The sequence below is a fragment of the Tamandua tetradactyla genome, chromosome 3, assembly GCF_023851605.1.
Source record: "Tamandua tetradactyla isolate mTamTet1 chromosome 3, mTamTet1.pri, whole genome shotgun sequence".
Lineage (NCBI taxonomy): Eukaryota > Metazoa > Chordata > Mammalia > Pilosa > Myrmecophagidae > Tamandua > Tamandua tetradactyla.
The window spans coordinates 94,415,965-94,437,923 of record NC_135329.1 but is presented as its reverse complement, the minus strand read 5'-3'; the positions used below and the strand labels follow the sequence as shown (position 1 = coordinate 94,437,923).

Sequence of the window (21,959 nt, the reverse complement as noted above, 5' to 3'; positions counted from 1 at the left end):
CACCATTTTAGTTTATGGTGTGTTAGACTAGAGGGTAGTGCCTGAAACTGTAGAAATGTGTTCCAGTGGCCATGTTTCTTGAAGATGATTGTATAATGATACAACTTTCACAATGTGATTGTGAAAACCTTGTGCCTGGTGCCCCTTTTATCTCTGGTATGGACAGATGAGTAAAACATATGGATTAAAAATAAATAAATAATGGGGGAACAAATGTTAAAATAAAAAAATATATATATTGGGTAGATGGAAATACTAGTAGTTAATGAGTAAGAGGGATAAGGAGTATAGCATGTCTGAGTTTTGTCTGTTTTCTCTTTATTTCTTTTTCTGGAGTGATACAAGTATTCTAAAAGTGATCATGGTGATTAATATGAAACTATGTGATGATATTATGAGCGATTGGTTGTTCACCATGTATGGAATGTTTGTATGTTAAGAATGTATGTGCCTGGGCGGGCCACAGTGGCTCAGCAGGCAAGCCTGCCATGCCAGAGGGCCTGGGTTCGATTCCTGGTGCCTGCCCATGTAAAAAAAAGAATGTATGTGCTTGTACATTGTTTTATTAATAAAAATTTTAAAAAAAGATGGTTTGGGCAATTTGGGGTTCCATACCTTCCATATAAATTTGGGGAAAAAATGGTTCTAAATATGCTCAAGTAGCTAAAGGAAAATATGGACAAAAAAAATCTAAAGGAAATCAAGAAAATGATAGAGGAACACACAAAAAATTATCAGTAAAGAGATGGAAATATTAAAAAAGCTGAAAAATATAGTAACAAATTAAAAATTCCCTAGAGAGGTCAACAGTATATTGGGGCTGACAGAAGAATCAATGAACTTTTGAAGATAGGACAATTGAAATCGTTCAGTCTAGAAACAGAAGAAACAAAGAATGAAGAAAAGTGAACAGAGCTTACAAACCTGTGAGATACCGTCAAGTGTACCCATATATGTAGTGTGGGAGTCCCAGGGGAAGAAAGAGAGAAAGGAGCAGAGTATATTAAAGACATAATGTCTGAACACTTTCCAAATTTATTGAATGACAAGGATACGCACATCCAGGATGCCCAAGGATTTCCAAATAGGATGAGCCCAAATAGACCCACACCACACAGTGTTACAGTCTAACTGGAAAATGCCAAAGGTAAAGAGAAGAACTGTGAGAGAGAAGCAATGTGTCACATACGAGGGAGCCTCAGTGAGCTCAAGTACTGATTTCTCATTGGAAATCATGGAGGCAAGTAGGCTGTGGGACATATTTAAAGTGCTGAATGCAAAGAAATGCCAAACAAGAATTCTGTATATGGCAGAACTGAATTTCAAAAATGAAGGCAAAATCAAGACATTCCCAGATAGATAAACAAAAGCTGAGGACTTTGTGACCACTTGACCACTTTACAAGTAATGCTAATTAGTTAGTTCTGTAAGTTGAAAGGAAAGGACATTAGACAGTGGACTAAAGTCACTTAAAGAAGTAAAGATTTCTGGTAAAGACAGTGTTGTTGGTAAATATAAATACCAGTACTATTGTATTTTTTATTTGTAACTCTACTTTGTATTTCCTACAGGATCTAAAAGGCAAATGTATAAAATGTAATGATAAATCAGTGGTTTTGGACTCATAATATATAATTATGTAATATGTGACAAGAACTACAGGAAGGTGGGGGAAGCAAGGGGTATAGGTACATAATTTACGTATGCTATTGAAGTTAAATTGATATTAAAGCAAATGCGATTGTGTTTAGGATTCAATCTCAAAATACTAAGATTATTAATATTAATGATCTTAGGATATTAAATTTAAGGCCTATGGTAACCAAAAAGAAAATATCAGAGAATATGCAAATTCATAGAGACAGAAAGCAGAATACACGTTATCAGGACTGGGGGGCAGGTACAATGGGGAGTTAATGCAAAATGACTATAGGGTTTCTGTATGGGGTAAAGGGAGAATCCTAGTACTGGATGATACTGCAATGCTGTGATAGAATTAATCCCATTGAATGTTATGTTTGAGAGGAGTTGGGATAGGAAGATTATTTTATATAAATGTTTCTACAATTAAAAAAAAGAACCTAAAGAGATATGAAAAAATGCAATACATGGTACTGGATAGAATCTAAGAATCAAGGAGTAAAGGTTCAAAAGGACATTATAGGGACATAAGAAAATACTGGAATATAGCATGTAAGCTTCATTTCTACATTAAATTTCTTGAATCTGAAAACAGCACTTACAGCAATCACATAAGTGAATGTCCTTGTTCGTAGGAAATGTACATGGAAGTATTACTGTTCAAGGAATATGATGTGTAAGGTGCTCTCAAATGTTCAGAAAATAGATAGATGGAATGATATGGCACAGGTGACAAGTTAAAATTTAGTGGCTCTGGATATTTGAGGGGGAGGGGGTGAAGGTATGTTGGATTTCGCTGTCTGGGGTTTGCATTATTTTTGCAACTCCTGTTTAATTTGAGATTATTCCAAAATGGAAGTTTAAAAAAAAAAATTTAAGACAAAACTGGGTTTGGCAGGTCCTTGGCAGAGCTTTGGCCCCAGCTAAGCCCCCTGAGGGGCTAGGCTTTCCCAGCAGGGGCTGCAGCTTCAGTGTGGGAATCTGCGGTGATGAGTCTCCTGCAGTACTGTCAGGCTGTGCAGGGTACAGTCAAGGTCATCTGTGGCATCAAAGCCCACGTGGTTTCCCTGTAAGACCCAAGTGACCCCTTGTTTCCCAGAGCCTTTTCTGTTAGGAAGTACACCTCTACTTGTAAACAAGACTACAGCTAGCTCCTATGACTTGCCAAGATTTTTTCAAAGGGTCTTAGGTGGAAATTGTCCATGACGGTTGAGCCAAAGCCCCCATTTCTCCATCTGGCTCCCCATAGCCATTCTTTGTGACTGTTCCTCAAGATTCCTGGCCTATGTACCAAGGCTTTGAGGACCCACTAAATAACACCTCTCTTCCCTCCTGAATCTGATCCAGTTTAGATACTACAAACAGGGTTCAGAAGGGTGCAGATCAAATACCAACTGATTAGGGAAACAGGCTTAAATCTACAGTGAAACAGGCCCATACCAAGTTCCCCCACCACTTCCACTGTGAAACTGGCCCGTCCAGTCAGGGAGCCTGGCTCCTTCTCCCCCATCCCAGGCATTTCATTGGGGGACAACTGAGACAGGGCACAGATGTCAGAGCATCCCCCTTGAGAAGCAGAAAATTCCTCCTCCCTGTGGAAATAAGGACAAGAATACATGGTCCCCCCAAATCTAGGATTGATTTTAGACTATCAGGGAAAAGCTTAAAGCCTACTGATTATTTTTTGAGAAAGAAGACCCGTGTCGAGAAAGATCAAAGGAGGTGAATTGTAACAGAGAAGATAGGATTTAACAACTGGGTATGACTGCTGAATCATTATATTGATATTTCTTTTTTTTTTTTTTTTTTTTACTTTTTAAAATTTTTCATTAATTAAAAAAAATTACAAGAAACAGAAACATTCCCAACACATACACTCAGCAATTCACAATATCATCACATAGTTGCATATTCATCATCATGATCATTTCCCAGAACATTAGCATCAATTCAGAAAAAGAAATAAAAAGACAAGAGAAAAATATAACAAACAGAAAAAAAAAATTTTACAGGCCATACCCCTTACTAATCCCTTTCATTGATCACTAGCATTTCAAACTAAATCTATTTTAACATTTGTTCCCCCTATTATTTATTTTTATTCCATATGTTCCTCTCGTCTGTTGACAAGGTAGATAAAAGGAGCATCAGACACAAGGTTTTCACAATCACACAGTCACATTGTGAAAGCTATATCATTATACAATCATCATCAAGAAACATGGCTACTGGAACACAGCTCTACATTTTCAGGCAGTTCCCTCCAGCCTCTCCATTACATCTTGGATAACAAGGTGATATCTACTCAATGCATAAAAATAACCTCCAGAATAACCTCTCGACTCTGTTTGGAATCTCTCAACCATTGACACTTTGTCTCATTTCACTTTTCCCCCTTTTGGTCAAGAATGTTTTCTCAATATTGATATTTCTTTTAATCCTCAGTGTCTTGGAGCAGCTAGAAGGAAAAACCTCAAATTGTGAACTGTAACCCTTACCAAACTCTGAAGTCTGTTCTATAACTAATCATTGTGATGCATTTTGAAATTTATTGCTTTTTTGTGTATATGTTATTTTTCAAAATTAAAAAAAAAAGTTTATGGGGGGAAAGTACAGAAGACCTATGTCTTAGGATGGGGAAGGTCGCATGCCCCTTCTCGTGGCTCTGTTAGCTGTGTGAGCCTACAGTGTTAGAGGTTGTAAATGTGTTGTCATTGTTTATTTGCTCATGTCTTCTGCCATGTCTGAGCCTCGGGAACTAAGGGTCTATAACTTAATTGTCTTAACATTCTGGGCACCTGGTATAGGGTCTGATAATTATTTGTCACATGAATCATATTAAAATGATCATTTCAGTTCCTAGCTTAGTGGTTCCCAGACTTTTGGAAAAAGTTCGTCAGTTAAAACGAAATGTAAAAGAATATAGGGCACTAATAACTTTTCTTTTTTGCCATGTAAAGATTTTAAAAAATAACTACTACTACCTCTACTGTCACTATCATTTCACAAAGAAACAAAATTTTTAAATACAAAAAACGTAGGAAGAACATGATCTTAGAGTAATGGATAAAGGCAGTCTTGTCACCATACATACCTAAATTGAGCTTATTTTTCTCATTTTGCAGTCAGCCAGGAGAAACTTGGTCATGGCCTGGCAGTGACCTAGCCATGCAAATCCCCAGATCCTTCTGGGATGCTGCTCACTCTTTAGAGATGTCATGAGGGCCGTTTAGTGTGTACTCACTCTTGCCTTGTTTTTTCCTAACAGAGCTCTATCAGAAAAAATTGTCTCAGTCTTGCCAAGGATGAAATGTCCACACCAGCTGGAGCCCCACCAGATCCAGGGGATGGATTTTATTCACATATTCCCTGTTGTTCAGGTGAGAGCCTTTGTGTGGTCTCTTGTCCTCTGGGTGTCACAAAATCCTCTGACAGATCTAGTAGTGGGCCATCTGGCTGGGTCCTGGATCTAGCGGGTGCATCATGGATTTGGAGGCTGCAGAACATGACGGTGTTTCCTGATGTCATCCTTAAATGGCTCTTGCTACTCTGTATTCCCTGGTTTCACACACTCCCCTCTTAGGATCTTTGACTATTCCAATCAGTGGTTTTTCTTTGTCCTTTGGTTAAAGAGAGAACTCCATAGCTCTGAATGTTTTGGTCCCTTTCAACCTTTCCAGCCTCATTTGAAAATCTTGTTCTAGCCCCTCTGACCGTCTCTCAGACTGGAATGCTCTCAGCCCCTGTAACAGGCTTCTTTGTTAGCCACTCATGTGGCCATAGTACCTTCCTTTACAGGAATCTTCCTTACTGCACTTTATTACCATGTACATTCATTCGTGTGAATATTTTTCTGACTCTCTCATCAGACCAGAAGCCTCATGAGGGCAAGCACTCTGGCTGTTTTGCTCACTGTTGTGTACCTAGCACCCATCAGAATGTCTTACACTTAGTTGATGGCTTGTGTCCACCTCAGCCTTTCCCTGAGGCTCTGTGATTAAGTGGCTTCTGCTGTATAGCTCCCTATAATCTGTGCACGTCTGTGTCCGGGCATCCCCTCCAGGCACCTGGAAAAGAGGAGAAACAAAGAGCTTACCTTTGTTGGCTGCTGTGTGAGCAGTGCATTGCATGCGTTACTCCATTTGATCCCAGTAGAATTCCTTAAAGTATGTATTACAGTCTCAGTCTTATAGAAGGGTGGGACTTAGAGAAGGTAATCAGTTTGCATCAGGGCAGAGGACTAGTGAGTGGAGAAACGACAGTGTTGGTCTAAACTCCCTTTGTCCAAGCCCTGTGGCTTCCCTACTCCACCACTCATGCAGCCATCAGAGAGGAAGCTGCGCTGCCTTTGTTAGAAAGACCTTCTTTTGGTGTTAACATTAGAGAGGGTAGGGGTTAAGAGCACACACATGCTGTAGTCTTCCTGAGTTCAGATCCCGGCTCTGCCACTTTCCAGGTGTCTGACATTGGGCAAACGATGTAGCTTCTCATAGTTAAATGGAAATTATAATAATCCTGCCAGAAAAAATGAGAATTAAACATTAATTAATGGGAATTAAATTAATGGGAATAAAGCACTTAGATGAAATGCTTAGAGACTAGTCCCATGTTTCATCCTCTGGCTTTCCTTCTAGTGACATACATGACCCTAAACCTACCCTTTCATCCACAGTCATAACCACGTATCATCGCTGTTAATTCCACTCCCTATAATGTGCTCCCATCACCTCCATCCATTTCCAAACATTTACAATTAACCTTACCACATATTCTGAACAAATTAATCATCAGCTCCCCATTGTCTACCATTATTTTATCCTCTAGTGACCTGTGTTCAGAGATCGTACAATATTTGCCCTTTTGTGTCTGACTTATACCACTCAACATAATGTCCTCAAGATTCATACATGTAATCACATATAGCGTTACTTTTTTTCTTCTTAAGGCTGAATAATATTCCATTGTATGTATACACCACAGTTTGTTTGTCAATTCTTCAGTTGATGGACACTTAGCTTGTGTCCATCTTTCGGCAATTGTAAATACCACTATGAATATCAGTGTGCAAATGTCTGTTTGCATCCTTTCAGTTCTTCTGAGTATATCTAGTAGTAGGATTGTCGGCTCATATGACAGTTCTATACTTAGCATCCTTCTGAACTTCCAGACTGTTTTCTACAATAGCTATACCATTTTACATTCCAACTGACAATGAATAAGTATTCCTATTTCTCCATGTCCTCTCCAACACTTTGCATTTTCTGTTTTGCTTTTTTTTTCTTAATAGTGGCCATTCTAGTAGGTGGGAAATGATATTTCCTTGTGATTTTGATTTGCATTTCCCTGATATCTAATGAAGATGAATATTTTTTCATGTGTGTTTTAGCCATTTGTATTTCTTCTTTGAGAAAAATATCTATTCATATCTTTTGCCCATTTTTTAATTGGGTTGTTTGTCTTTTATCATTGAGTTGTAGGATCTCTTTATATATCCTGAATATTAAACCCTTATTGGATTTGTGGTTTTCAAATATTTTCTTCCATTGAGTAGGCTGCCTTTTCATCCTCTTGACAAAATTTCTGATATTCTCGCAAGCAGTGGGGACAACAGAATCAATAGGCTGAGCCCTCAGTCTTGGAGTTCACCCCTGTGAAACTTATTCCTGCAAAAGATAGGCTAAGCCTATGTAAAATTATGCCTAAGACTCACCCCCTGAGAACCTCTTTTGTTGCTCAGATGTGGCCTCTCTCTCTAAGCCATCTTGGCAGTTAAGCTCACTGCCCTCCCCCCTACATGGGACCTGACCCCCAGGGATGTAGATCTCCCTGGCAGTGTGGAAAAGAACTTCTGGGATGAGCTGAGACTCAGCATCATGGGAATGAGAAAGCCTTCTTGACCAGAATGGGGAAGAGAGAAATGAGACAAAATAAAGCTTCAGTGGCTGAGAGATTTCAAACAGAGTCAAGAGGTTATCTTGGATGTTATTCTTATGGTTATATAGAAACATCCCTTTTTAGTTTATGGTGTATTGGAGTGGGTGGAATCATCTTGATTCTTGAAGATGATTGTATAAAGATATAATGTTTACAGTGTGACTGTGTGATTGTGAAAACCATGTGTCTATTTCTCCTTTTATCCAGGGTATGGACAAATGAGTAAAAAAAAATGAATAAAATAAATAAATAATGGAGGGTCAAAGGGCAAAATAAATTGGGTAGATGGACATACTAGTGGTAAATGAGAGGGAGGGGTAAGTTGTATGGTATGTATGAGTTTTTTCTTTTTTTGTAATTTTTTTTTATGTGGAATGATAAAATGTTCTAAAGAATGATCACGGTGATGAATACACAGCTGTGATGATATGTGAGCCATTGATTATACACCTTGTATGGATTGCATATTTAGAAGATTTCTCAATAAAAATATTAAAAAAAAAAAAGAATCAAGACTACTGGAACACAGCTCTACAGTTTCAGGCACTTCCCTCTAGCCTCTCTAATATACCATGAACTAAAAAGGGATATCTATATAATGTATAAGAATAACCTCCAGGATAACCTCTCAACTCTATTTGAAATCTCTCAGCCACTGAAATATTATTTTGTCTCATTTTTCTCTTCCCCCTTTTGGTCAAGAAGGCTTTCTTAATCCCTTGATGCTGAGTCCCAGCTCATCACAGGATTTCTGTTCCATATTGCCAGGGAGATTTACACCCCTAGGAGTCATGTCCCAAGTAGTGGGGAAGGGCAGGGAGCTTACCTGCCGAGTCAGCTTAGAGAAAGAGGCCACATCTGAGCAACAAAAGAGGTTCTCTGGGAGTGACTCTTAGGCATAATTTTACATAGGCTTAGCCTATTCTTTGCAGGAATAAGTTTCATAGGGGTAAACCCTAAGATCAAAGGCTCATCCTGTTGATTTGATTCTTCCCACTGCTTTTGAGAATATCAGAAATTCTCCAAATGGGGAAGATGAATATTCTCTCCTTTCACCCCATTCCCTTTGTTACATTTGGTTGTAGTATATTTCAGTGTTACTGTTGACTATAGACCCTAGCTTGCATTGGTTGTACTTTTTCCTGTATACCATCCATTTTCAGCACCTTGCAATGTTAGTATTCATTTGTGGAAGAGCTCTAGTTTAAATGCAGTGCTCTAATACCAAACTTTTTTTCATTGCTGCGATAACTAGGTCTTTCAGTGTAACAAAGTTTTCTGAGGATAATCAGTGTAGGTGATATGCCATGTGAATGTGCCAAGCTATCAAATTACTCTATGGTAATGGAGTTTTAAAAATGGTAGTGGTGGTTTTTTCTGTGGGTTTTTTTGTTTGTTTTTTTGTTTTTGACATGGATAGGCTCCAGGAATCAAACCCCGGTCTCTGGCATGGCGGGCGAGATCTCTGCCACTGAGCCACCATAACCCACCTGATAGTGGTGTTTTTAATATAATAAATGCACTGTTGGGAATCACTTCTTGGTTGGCCAGGGTTAAAGAGTATGCTTGATTGTAAAACAGCAAGCAGAAAATAAATTGTTGGGTTCGAGGGAAGGAAAGATTTCTTAAGGGGAAATAAAGCACTAACCATGAAGGAAGAAGATTGTTAAATATGATAACATTTAAATTGAAAACTGGTCTGCATTAAAGGACAGTTTTTTTAAAAGGAAGGAAAAACCAGACTGGAAGGAGATATTTACAGTGAATATCGCTAACAAACAATGAGTACTTAGAATATATAAAGAATGCTGATAAGTCAATATGAAAAAGGCAAATAATCCAATAGAAAAAAAGGGTAACCCTATCAGAAACTTAATTTTAAAAGGGTAAACCAAATCATCAACAAGAGAGGAAAGAGATGGTCCACCTCATCAGTTGTCAGGGAAGTACAAATTAAAGCCACGATGAGCTACTGTTTCACATGCATCAGGGTGGCAGAAAAGAAGACTGACAATCTGGGGTGCGCGAGAGGATGGGAGCAAGAGCTCCCCCACCGTCCTGTGAATAATACCTTGTTTAGCCTCCTTGGAGAGCAGTCTGGGATATCCAGTGAAGTTGGCAACGTGCACACCCTCCTACCCAGCAGTTCTTTTATCGATATTTGCTGTGGGGAATCTCTGCTGTACGTGCATCAGGAGGCTGGTATGAGAAGGTTGCTGCGATAGTGTTTGTAATAGCAGGAAACTGGGGTCTATCCAAATGTCCATCAGCAGGAGAATGGACAATTGTGGAAACTGATCCAAAGGAATGTTATTATTTAGGAGAGTAAAGGAACACGTACCAACACAAGTAACCTAAAACATGATGTTATGTGTGTAAAATAGCAAATTGTGGAAGTCTCCAAAATCATACCATTTTTGCAAAGTTTAGAAAACCTGTAAAGTAAGACAATATGTTGTTTATGACTAACCCTATATGCAGCAAAAAGTATACAGACAGGTGTAAATGCAGGTAGGTATAAATACAGACATGATAACTGCAAATCTAGGTTAGTGGTTACTTCTTGGGAGAGGGAAAGAATATGATCTGGGAAGGGTACACATGCTTTCAGCTGTGTTTGAAATATTTTATTTCACTGTTGGGCCAGTGGGTCCTTTATTCTTCTCTGTCTTTAATTTTTAATACCTTATATTAGATTTTTTTATATTAAAAAATTGCTCTGGCTCCTAAGCCTGTGCCTGATGCTGAGAGGTAGCAAGTGCTCTGTAATGTCCTTCACTAATAAAGGGAATAAGTAAAGAGCCAATGAGGAGACACAAAGGCCATTGCTGCACTTTGTACCCTTTTGCCCACGGAATACCAGGCTCTTCCTCAGTTCGTGTTGTGTGTGTGTGTGTGTGTGTGTGTGTGTTTGTATGTTAATTAGAGTTTAAAGTAGGGAGAATTGAGGAGCAGCCTCTTCTGGATATCACCCTGGTAGAGCTGGGAAACATTGAGTAAAATCCATTTGTCCAGTTGTCTGGTCTGGAAAGCCCCAGCATTGTGATTTCTAGTTTTGTTGCTTGCCAGCTGTGTATTGATGAGCAAACTACATAGCTTCTCTGAATTTTAGATTCCATAAGAAATGACCAGTACTATCTGCCTTATAACTTGAAGATTGAGGCAGAATATGTGTGAATGCCAAGTTGACCTAAAGCTTAGAGTGCTGACTTAGTACACTGATTCTGAATCTGAATGTTTGGGGATTTTTTTTTTCCATTTATCAAACCAGAGGTTATGCCAGGTGTTCTCTGTGGTTCTGTCTCCTTTCTCTGTTCTGGGATACAGGTGCAAGAGGAAAGAGATTTACATTAAGATATTCCATTGAGACCTGGAGGACATGGGAATAACTCTATTTGTGCTTGTCCTTCAGGAATGGGTGGAGCACTTTACTAGTTAGTATTCATGATTACACTTGCTTCTATAGTAGCTTTGCTTTTCCTAGAATGAAACTGGAGACTTGACATCAAGTGAGGACTTAAAACCCTTGCACAGTTATGCAGCATGGAGCCACTGGATCTTAGTATCCCTGATGCCAGCTGATCGCTTGGGACAATATGTGTTTGTCATCACCTGGTCTGTCAAGTACAGTGATTTGGGTTCATGAGTTGTGCTGTCTCTGAGCTGGCCTTCACTGCAGTGGGATTTTGCCCCAATCTATTAACTCATGCTTCCCACCTTTCTTTCTTCCTCAGTGGCTGGTGAAGCGAGCCATAGAAACAAAAGAAGAAATGGGTGACTACATCCGCTCCTACTCTATATCCCAGTTCCAGAAAACCTACAGTCTCCCTGAGGTCAGTATTGTACTTTTCTGTTTTGCCCAACCGAAAAATAAGTACTTACCTGAAGACATCTGTTCTAGTTTGCTAGCTGCTGGAATGCAATATACCAGAAACAGAATGGCTTTTAAAAAGGGGAATTTAATAAGTTGCTAGTTTACAGTTCTAAAGACCGAGAAAATGTCCCAATTAAACAAGTCTATAGAGATGTCCAATTTAAGGCTTCCAGGGAGAAATACCTTGGTTCAAGAAGGCCAATGAAGTTCAGGGTTTCTCTTTCAAGTGTAAGGGTGCATGGTGAATACAGAGTTTCTCTCTCATCTGAAAAGGTACATGGCGAACACAGTCAGGGTTTGTGCTGGTTTGAAAGGAAGTATGCCCCCTAAGAAAAGCCATGTTTTAATATAAATCCCATTTCATAAAGGTAGAATAATCTCTATTCAATGCTGTATGTTTGAAACTGTGATTGGGTCGTCTCCCTGGATGATGTAATTTAGTCAAGAGTGGTTGTTAAACTGGATTAAGGGATGACATTTCCCCACCCATTTGGATGGGTCTTGATTGGTTTACTGGAGTCCTATAAAAGAGGAAACATTTTGGAGAATGAGAGATTCAGAGAGAGCAGAGAATGCTGCAGCACTACGAAGCAGAGTCCACAAGCCAGCGACCTTTGGAGATGAAGAAGGAAAATGCCTCCCGAGGAGCTTCATGAAACAGGAAGCCAGGAGAGAAAGTAGCAGATGATGCTGTTTGCCATGTGCCCTTCCAGCCAAGAGAGAAACTGACTGTTCACCATGTGCCTTTCCAGATGAGAGAGGAACCCTGAACTTCATCGGCCTTCTTGAACCAAGGTATCTTTCCCTGGATGCCTTAGATTGGACATTTCTATAGACTTGTTTTAATTGGGACATTTTCTCAGCCTTAGAACTGTAAACTAGCAACTCATTAAATTCCCCTTTTAAAAAGTCATTCCATTTCTGGTATATTGCATTCTGACAGCTAGCAAACTAGAACAGGGTTCCTCTCTCATCTGGAAGGGCACATGGCGAACACAGTCAGGGTTCCTCTCTCATCTGGAAGGGCACATGATGAACACAGCGTCATCTGCTAGCTTCTTCTCCTGGCTTCCTGTTTCATGAAGCTCCCTGGGAGGTATTATCCTTCTTCATCTCCCAAGGTAACTGGCTGGTGGACTCTGCTTCTCATGGCTATGTCGTTCTGCTCTGCTGTCTCTGAATCTCTTATTCTCCAAAATGTTTCCTCTTTTATAGGACTTCAGAAATTTATCAAGACCCACCCAAATGGGTGGAGACATGTCATCACCTAATCACATCTCCAGGGAGATGATCTAATTACAGTTTCAAACATACAATTCTGAATAGGGATTAGAAGAAATGGCTGCCTTTACAAAATGGGATTAGGATTAAAACATGGCTTTTCTAAGGTACATACATCATTTCAAACCAGCACAACACCCCAGGAAGGAGTGGAGTAAGCTGAGTTTCCAGAAGGGGCATTTCCACCCAAGCCCTTGCCTCCCATCCCTGGCTTGTGCCTCTGCCCCTCCTGGTTTCCCCTGAGCACTGAATCAGGACCTCCGCATTCACTAAAGCTGCCTTTTTCGAACTGCATTCAAAGCCCAGCAAAGTTGTCCTTTAGATTCTTTTATTTTTTAAAGTAGTGTACTGTTTGAGAAATGAAGTTTCTTCCTATTATAGAAAAAATAGATACTTATAGAAAATGTGAAAACACAGACATTCAAATAAATCACCCATAATCTGATCAGCTCTAGCCAAACACTTATTAAAATTTGTGTGTATTACATTCATATTTTCCAATTATCCTTATATTAGCAGTGATCACTTTATACTTACAATCTTTTTGAAATTAGTGTTTCTCCATACTGTCTCCTCATCCATCTATTTTTCTTTTTTGTTTTGTTATTGTTTTTGTTTTGCATTGGGCAGGCACTGGGAATCAAACCCAGGCCACTGAGCCACTGTTGCACCACCCCGTCCATCCATTTGTTTGTTTGTTTGTTAGTTTTTCCCCATCTATCCGTTTTTAATGCCTGTATAAGCTGTTCTGTTTGTGTGACATCATTCAGGTAGTAATCTCTTCCTTACTAGCCTTCTGCACTTTTTATGTGTTTTTTTTCTGTTCCCCAGGGGTTATTTTCCTGGATGGGTGATTAGTGTAGCGAGGAGGCAGGCGGGAGGCAGGCCTTACCCTTCCCTATTCCCAGCCTGAGGGGGTCAACATCCGGCTGCCCCTCTAAAATTGGGGTCAGTGGTGGTGCCCCCAGTCGGGCGCTTCCAGTGAGTGGGAGTTGAGGGCGTGATTGCTGTTGCTTCGTGACCTATTTTGTTAGAAACCTAGACCTTTGGGCGAGTGCTTGGAGGGAGGGACCCCATTGTCTGTGGCCTCGTTAGTGCCACCCTGAGTGTGACATGAAGCGCTTGCCTCTGTCTGCACCTCCTTTCTCCACTTTGAGTGCTCCTGCCCACCCACCTACATGTCTTGCTCCTGCACTCATCCTACAGAGACTCCCGTGAAGAGACAAAGGCGATTTCCCAACATCACTCTTCCACTCTTTTGGACTTCTGAAAGTATTGTTCAAATGATTATTTCTGAGCATGTGCTCTACTGAATGCCTGTTGTATGAGCTGGTAAGACATTTTAGCTGGACAGAGGGTTCTGTGAGATTGTTTGGGAAGCACAAGTTAAGTAGAGTTAATGGTTCCTTTACCACAGGATTCCTTTGGAGCTTTAATATGCCAGAATATACCATAAACCTCAGGTGAGGGTACATTCTTGTATTCTAACCCTGTTCAGCCATGGAGCCCGTTTCTCTAGGAAAACAAATGGTAATAACAGTCCATGAAACACACTTTGGGAAACACTGATCTGACTCTGCATTTTGGCACTTGATCCAGAACTTTTAGTAAATTATAAGAACACGGCCATATTTTTGTATAGGCCTCTAAAGTTTTTTGAGACACCACCTACTTAAGACATTCTGCTAGTAACAATTTAATAATAGTTACCCCGACAATAATAATAGCTAGTAGCTATAGACTACTTCCTAGGTGCCAGTACCGGCACATGGCATGCCTGGTGCTGTTCAGTCTTCATAACTGCCCCCTGAGAGAGGTATTGTTTCCCTCATTTTACAAATGGAGAAACTGAGGCTTAGAAGAAGGTAACTCACTCGAGGTTTCAGAGCTCATAAGGATTCTGAATGAGAACATTTGTCTTAACTGCTACATTTCCTGGCCCCCCTTCTCAATAGGCTGAAAGGATCCGTGTTAAAGCCATCTGTAGAGGTCCTGACCTTAAGTCTGTTAGAAATATTGAAACTTCTTCAGGCACAGTAATGATTAGAACTCAGTGTATAAGGCAGATCTCTGAGCAGTCCAGTTAAGTCTTAATCTTCACGTGGGCTTTGGTTAATGTCTGTTTTTTGACTTGCAGGATGATGACTTCATAAAGAGAAAAGAAAAGGCCATCAGGACCATTGTTGACATCTCTGTAAGTTTCTCTCCATGTTCTACCATGAAAATCATGCTTAGGCTTCAAATAGCTGCTCAATTTAAGCCCTAGAAATGCTGCTTTCTGAGGTTTCAATCTGCTGGGGTCACCCGGGAGCTGACCAGGTGAGAGGCGCCCCATTTCCCGTGCCCAGCATCGGGATGCCAGCACCAGTGGACAGAACTTGCCACGGTCACTGCCCAATGTTTTTCTCAATTAGAGTTTTAAAGGAGAAATATCCCAAACCCAGAACTGCTCCTTGTTTATCTCAGTGGCAGGTTGTAAATTTGTAAGTAGGTCTAAACAGCAGATGATGAACTAGAGATACAAAAGTGAGGTCATCACCCCCTTGGTGGCTTCTTAGCTTTGTGCTTGAGACTCTTGGGTGGCCTTTGCCACCACACAGATAGCCTCTTAGCCACTGGGAATCTGCATGCACACACCTCCTTCCCCAGTATGGGAGCCGGCGTTCTGAGAACATCCTAGAGGCCAGCAGGACCTTGTCTTCACTCACCCCTTGCCCTCCTACCCAAGCAGCTGGGATGAAACCCCAGTGCTCCGGTGTAAATTCTCTTTCTTCTATAAATAGTGCACATTTTTATACTTCACCTAAAGGGTGTCATATTGAACATTTCATTTAGTGTTGTGAGATTTACCATGTTCAGATACGTAGCTCTGGTTGAGTGCAGTAGTTGTATAGTCCATTGTGTTAATCTGCCGCCCAGCTTAAGTGTCATGTGTGCTTTTCTGCAAATGATTTGGGTTATGAACGTTGTATCACCGTAAACATCGAGGTTGTCTAGTTTCCGTGGCGTTGTAAACTGGCAGTAGAGTCTCCAGAAAGAGAATTCTGAGCATGCTTATCTTAAGAATAGAAGCGTAATCTCCCAAGGTGACTCCTCTGAAAAGAATAATGATCATACAGTGTCTGTCATAAGATAACGAAGTGAAGTGCCCACCTAGAGCAAAAAAGAAGTCTTTGTGTCTTTCTAATTGTAATTTGTATTTTCTCCTCAAATCCGTTTTGGAAATGAGAGGGGTGGAAAACTTTTAGGGTAGTGACACTAGTTAGATGCTATTTTGAGATTTGGTGGCAGCATTGAATAATAATAGTAAGAAGAAGTAATGTTATGATATCAGAGTAATTTTGTTTCCTGGTTATGATATAGTTGAGTTTAGAACATCTTTAAAGTTTTCTTTTAAAGGGTTCATAGATGCAGGGGAAGAAAATTAGCCTTAGTCTCCCAGTTCAGAAGCAGCCACTTGAAATGCTTGGCTATATTTCTTCCATGTTTTTAATGTACATTATTAAAACCAGATTAGAATCATACATGAGATATAATTTTGTATTTTTCATTTACTAATAATAGTGTCTTTGGTATGCTATTAAAGATTCCTCATGACAATATTTCTCACAACAAGTAAGAACCAGTTGATTGAATATGCTGTAAATTTCCCATTTTAAGTGATGATTCATTTTGGGAAGAATACGTGAGAAACCAGGAAACAGCCTTACCTCAGAGATTGGTAACTGGGTGGCCAGGGTCAGGAGAAGATGGGAAATTTTCTTTTCCTATAAACTTTGTACTATTTGAATTTTAGTAGGTCTGTTATTCCCTTTTCATATCAGTAAATGCCAGTTAAAAAAATTTAATGCTTACCTGTACATCTTCATGCATAAATCTCTGCCTGAACACTGGGTAGAGAGTGAGAAAATGTTGAACTGTTTTGGGCCATGTCACCAAAATAAGAGCCTGGCATCGCTGTTGATTATCCGATCATTGAAACTGGACCCCACATCTGGATACTCACTGGATATTTCAGGCCTCTAGAGACACATTCTTTTCATTTGTGATGGAGCTTTTAGAAGACTTTCTTGTGCTTGGTAATGTGACTGGGTAGAATTTAAAGAGTTAATGATGAATAATACATAATGCACAGACATTGTTCTAAGTATTTACGTGTAACTTACCCAGTCCTTACAACAACCCTTGAAAGTAGTAGTATTTATTTTACAGATAACGAAACTGAGGCACAGTTGGGTCTCATAAGCTGCCCAGGGTCACTTGGTGATGAGGGTGGAGCCAGCACTCAAACCCACTCTTATAACCACTGTGCTATGCCCAGTGGATAAAAAGCTGTTTGTAGTTGATTAGAACTACAATCTGGATAAAAAGCTGTTTGTAGTTGATTAGAAAATAATATCAAGACAAAGGAAGATGAGAAAAAATGGTGAGTTCTCTTTGTAGTTGATAGCCTTTAGTTTTTAGTTTATTTCCTTTTTAATGCACGGACTTAAATCCTCCATTGACTGGCAGTGTATTTTCAGCAGGAGTGACAAAGAATTTTTGTGAAACTAGAGGTTGCTTTTGGGTTTATATTTTCCTCCTTTCCCTGTTTACTCAATACTTCTTACCTCAAGACACTGTCTTTGTAGGTTTCTTACCTGTGCCCTTTACCATTAACTTCCATCTGCCCCTCCTCCTGCTTTTGCAAGTACTTCCATAGCTGGTTTGAAATGAGAATCCTAAAAGCTCACAAGAGACTCCAGAGCAGTAGTCATTCATATCTCTGGTTTATTCTTGTGAGTCAGTCTAAAAACTTGAACACACTTCCGGAGAAGATGGCGGCTTAGTAAGACGCGCGGATCTTACTTCCTCCTCCAGAACAGCTACTAGGGGAGTAGAAACGATACAGAACAGCTCCCGGAGCCACGACAGAGATCAAAAAGACAGCGTACCCCATCCTGGAACGGCTGACTGGCTGAGAGAACCCGCTCCGGTGAGATTGCCGAGGGGCGCGAGCTTCCCCCGGCAGGGCAGCAAGCGGCCGGAGTCCCTCCCTTTCTCCTTCCCAGGCCAGCTGGCAGAATTGGGAGGCGGTCCCCTCAAGCCGCGGCAGGTGGCGCCCCCACCACGCGCGGCCCCCCGGACCAACTGAGAGAATTGGATCGGAGATCCCTAGGCCACAGGGAACGGTGGCCTGGGTCCCTTCCAAACACGTGACTTCCCGGTCCGGCTGGGAACGGTGCACTCTCCCGGGCCGCGGTGGCTGGCGCCCTCCCGCCATGCTTGGCGCCCCAGGCCGACTAGGAAATTCGGACGGGCGCTCTCACGGGCTGCGGCGGCCGGCGACCCTCCCCGCGTTCGGACCCCCGGGCCGGCTGGCACTCTTCCAAGCTGCTTCGGCTGGCAAACCTCCCCCACAGCGAGAGTTTTCCAAAGTTAAAGGACCCACAGCACCTTTTACTGGTGGGATCCGCAGACAAACGTGTGCCACGAGCACCACCTACTGGGCAGGATAAGAAAAACAGAACCCAGAGATTTCACAGAAAAATCTTTCAACCTGTTGGGTCCAACACCCAGGGAAATCTGACTAAATGCCCAGACGCCAGCAGAAGATAACAGATCACGCTCAGAAAATTGAAAATATGGCCCAGTCAAAGGAACAAACCAATAGTTCAAATGAGATACAGGCGCTGAGACAACTAATGCTGAATATACGAACAGAAATGGAAAACCTCTTCAAAAACGAAATCGATAAATTGAGGGAGGACATGAAGAAGACATGGGCTGAACAAAAATAAGAAATAGAAAAACTGAAAAAACAAATCACAGAACTTATGGAAGTGAAAGATAAAGTAGAAAAGATGGAAAAAACAATGGATACCTACAATGATAGATTTAAAGAGACAGAAGATAGAATTAGTGATTTGGAGGATGGAACATCTGAATCCCAAAAAGAAACAGAAACTATCAGGAAAAGAATGGAAAAATTTGAACAGGATATCAGGGAACTCAAGGACAATATGAACCACACAAATATACGTGTTGTGTGTCCCAGAAGGAGAAGAGAAGGGAAAAGGAGGAGAAAAACTAATGGAAGAAATTATCACTGAAAATTTCCCAACTCTTATGAAAGACCTAAAATTACAGATCCAAGAAGTGCAGCGCACCGCAAAGAATATAGACCCAAATAGGCGTTCTCCAAGACACTTACTAGTTAGAATGTCAGAGGTCAAAGAGAAAGAGAGGATCTTGAAAGCAGCAAGAGAAAAACAATCCATCACATACAAGGGAAACCCAATAAGACTATGTGTAGATTTCTCAGCAGAAACCATGGAAGCTAGAAGACAGTGGGATGATATATTTAAATTACTAAAAGAGAAAAACTGCCAACCAAGACTCCTATATCCACCAAAATTGTCCTTCAAAAATGAGGGAGAAATCAAAACATTCTCAGACAAAAAGTCACTGAGAGAATTTGTGACCAAGAGACCAGCTCTGCAAGAAATACTAAAGGGAGCACTAGAGTCAGAACCAAAAAGACAGAAGAGAGAGGTATGGAGAAGAGTGTAGAAAGAAGGAAAGTCAGACATGATATATATAATACAAAAGGCAAAATGGTAGAGGAAAATATTATCCAAACAGTAATAACACTAAATGTTAATGGACTGAATTCCCCAATCAAAAGACATAGACTGGCAGAATGGATTAAAAAACAGGATCCTTCCATGTGCTGTCTACAGGAAACACAGCTTAGACCCAAAGATAAACATAGGTTGAAAGTGAAAGGTTGGGAAAAGATATTTCATGCAAATAACAACCAGAAAAGAGCAGGAGTGGCTATACTAATATCCAACAAATTAGACTTCAAATGTAAAACAGTTAAAAGAGACAAAGAAGGACACTATCTACTAATAAAAGGAATAATTAAACAAGAAGACATAACAATCATAAATATTTACGCACCGAACCAGAATGCCCCAAAATACATGAGGAATACACTGCAAACACTGAAAAGGGAAATAGACACATATACCATAATAGTTGGAGACTTCAATTCACTGCTCTCATCAATGGACAGAACATCTAGACAGAGGATCAATAAAGAAATAGAGAATCTGAATATTACTATAAATGAGCTAGACTTAACAGACATTTATAGGACATTACATCTCACAACAGCAGAATACACCTTTTTCTCAAGTGCTCATGGATCATTCTCAAAGATAGACCATATGCTGGGTCACAAAGCAAGTCTTAACACATTTAAAAAGATTGAAATCATACACAACACTTTCTCAGGTCATAAAGGAATGAAGTTGGAAATCAATAATAGGCGGAGTGCCAGAAAATTCACAGATACGTGGAGGCTCAACAACACACTCTTAAACAACGAGTGGGTCAAAGAAGAAATTGCAAGAGAAATTAGCAAATACCTCGAGGCGAATGAAAATGAAAACACAACATATCAAAACTTATGGGACGCAGCAAAGGCAGTACTAAGAGGGAAATTTATTGCCCTAAATGCCTATATCAGAAAAGAAGAAAAGGCAAAAATGCAGGAATTAACTGTCCACTTGGAAGAACTGGAGAAAGAGCAGCAAATTAATCCCAAAGCAAGCAAAAGGAAAGAAATAACAAAGATTAGAGCAGAAATAAATGAAATTGAAAACAATAGAGAAAATCAATAAGGCCAGAAGTTGGTTCTATGAGAAAATCAATAAGATTGATGGGCCCTTAGCAAGATTGACAAAAAGAAGAAGAGAGAGGATGCAAATAAATAAGATCAGAAATGGAAGAGGAGACATAACTACTGACCTCACAGAAATAAAGGAGGTAATAACAGGATACTATGAACAACTTTACGCTAATAAATACAACAATTTAGATGAAATGGATGGGTTCCTGGAAAGACATGAACAACCAACTTTGACTCAAGAAGAAATAGATGACCTCAACAAACCAATCACAAGTAAAGAAATTGAATTAGTCATTCAAAAGCTTCCTAAAAAGAAAAGTCCAGGACCAGACGGCTTCACATGTGAATTCTATCAAACATTCCAGAAAGAATTAGTACCAACTCTCCTCAAACTCTTCAAAAAAATCGGAGTGGAGGGAAAACTACCTAATTCATTCTATGAAGCCAACATCACCCTCATACCAAAACCAGGCAAAGATATTACAAAAAAAGAAAACTACAGACCAATCTCTCTAATGAATATAGATGCAAAAATCCTCAATAAAATTCTAGCAAATCATATCCAACAACACATTAAAAGAATTATACATCATGACCAAGTAGGATTCATCCCAGGTATGCAAGGATGGTTCAACATAAGAAAATCAATTAATGTAATACACCATATCAACAAATCAAAGCAGAAAAATCACATGATTATCTCAATTGATGCAGAGAAGGCATTTGACAAGATTCAACATCCTTTCCTGTTGAAAACACTTCAAAAGATAGGAATACAAGGAAACTTCCTTAAAATGATAGAGGGAATATATGAAAAACCCACAGCTCATATCATCCTCAATGGGGAAAAATTGAAAACTTTCCCCCTAAGATCAGGAACAAGACAAGGATGTCCACTATCACCACTATTATTCAACATTGTGTTGGAGGTTCTAGCCAGAGCAATTAGGCAAGAAAAAGAAATACAAGGCATCAAAATTGGAAAGGAAGAAGTAAAACTATCACTGTTTGCAGACGATATGATACTATACGTCGAAAACCCGGAAAAATCCACAACAAAACTACTAGAGCTAATAAATGAGTACAGCAAAGTAGCAGGTTACAAGATCAACATTCAAAAATCCGTATCATTTCTATACACTAGTAATGAACAAGCTGAGGGGGAAATCAAGAAACGAATCCCATTTACAATTGCAGCTAAAAGAATAAAATACCTAGGAATAAATTTAACTAAAGAGACAAAAAACCTATATAAAGAAAACTACAAAAAACTGCTAAAAGAAATCACAGAAGACCTAAATAGATGGAAGGGCATACCGTGTTCATGGATTGGAAGACTAAATATAGTTAAGATGTCAATCCTATCTAAATTGATTTACAGATTCAATGCAATACCAATCAAAATCCCAACAACTTATTTTTCAGAAATAGAAAAACCAATAAGCAAATTTATCTGGAAGGGCAGGGTGCCCCGAATTGCTAAAAGTATCTTGAGGAAAAAAAACGAAGCTTGAGGTCTCGCGCTGCCGGACTTTAAGGCATATTATGAAG

The 21,959-nt window shown here is 39.9% G+C and overlaps 1 protein-coding gene and 1 long non-coding RNA gene across 4 annotated transcripts in view; one reads left to right on the top strand and one right to left on the bottom strand.

Annotated features, from left to right (window-relative positions):
* The window catches only part of CCDC93 (CCC complex scaffolding subunit CCDC93), a 137,198-nt gene that overhangs the window by 20,327 nt on the left and 94,912 nt on the right, over positions 1-21,959 (top strand). For both annotated transcript variants that reach the window (XM_077153542.1, XM_077153543.1), the window contains exons 4-6: positions 4,910-5,021; positions 11,310-11,408; positions 14,868-14,924. In XM_077153542.1, coding sequence (XP_077009657.1) covers positions 4,910-5,021; positions 11,310-11,408; positions 14,868-14,924 — 268 coding nt within the window. The remainder of the gene's footprint in view (positions 1-4,909; positions 5,022-11,309; positions 11,409-14,867; positions 14,925-21,959) is intronic.
* On the bottom strand, positions 5,025-14,853 carry LOC143677529 (uncharacterized). Of its 2 annotated transcripts, XR_013172653.1 has the most exons (4): positions 14,728-14,853; positions 6,051-6,156; positions 5,589-5,708; positions 5,025-5,137 (listed from the first exon to the last, which is right to left on the bottom strand). It is a non-coding gene; the product is annotated as an uncharacterized LOC143677529 (long non-coding RNA). The 2 variants fall into 2 exon arrangements; XR_013172652.1 differs by having other exon boundaries at positions 5,025-5,708.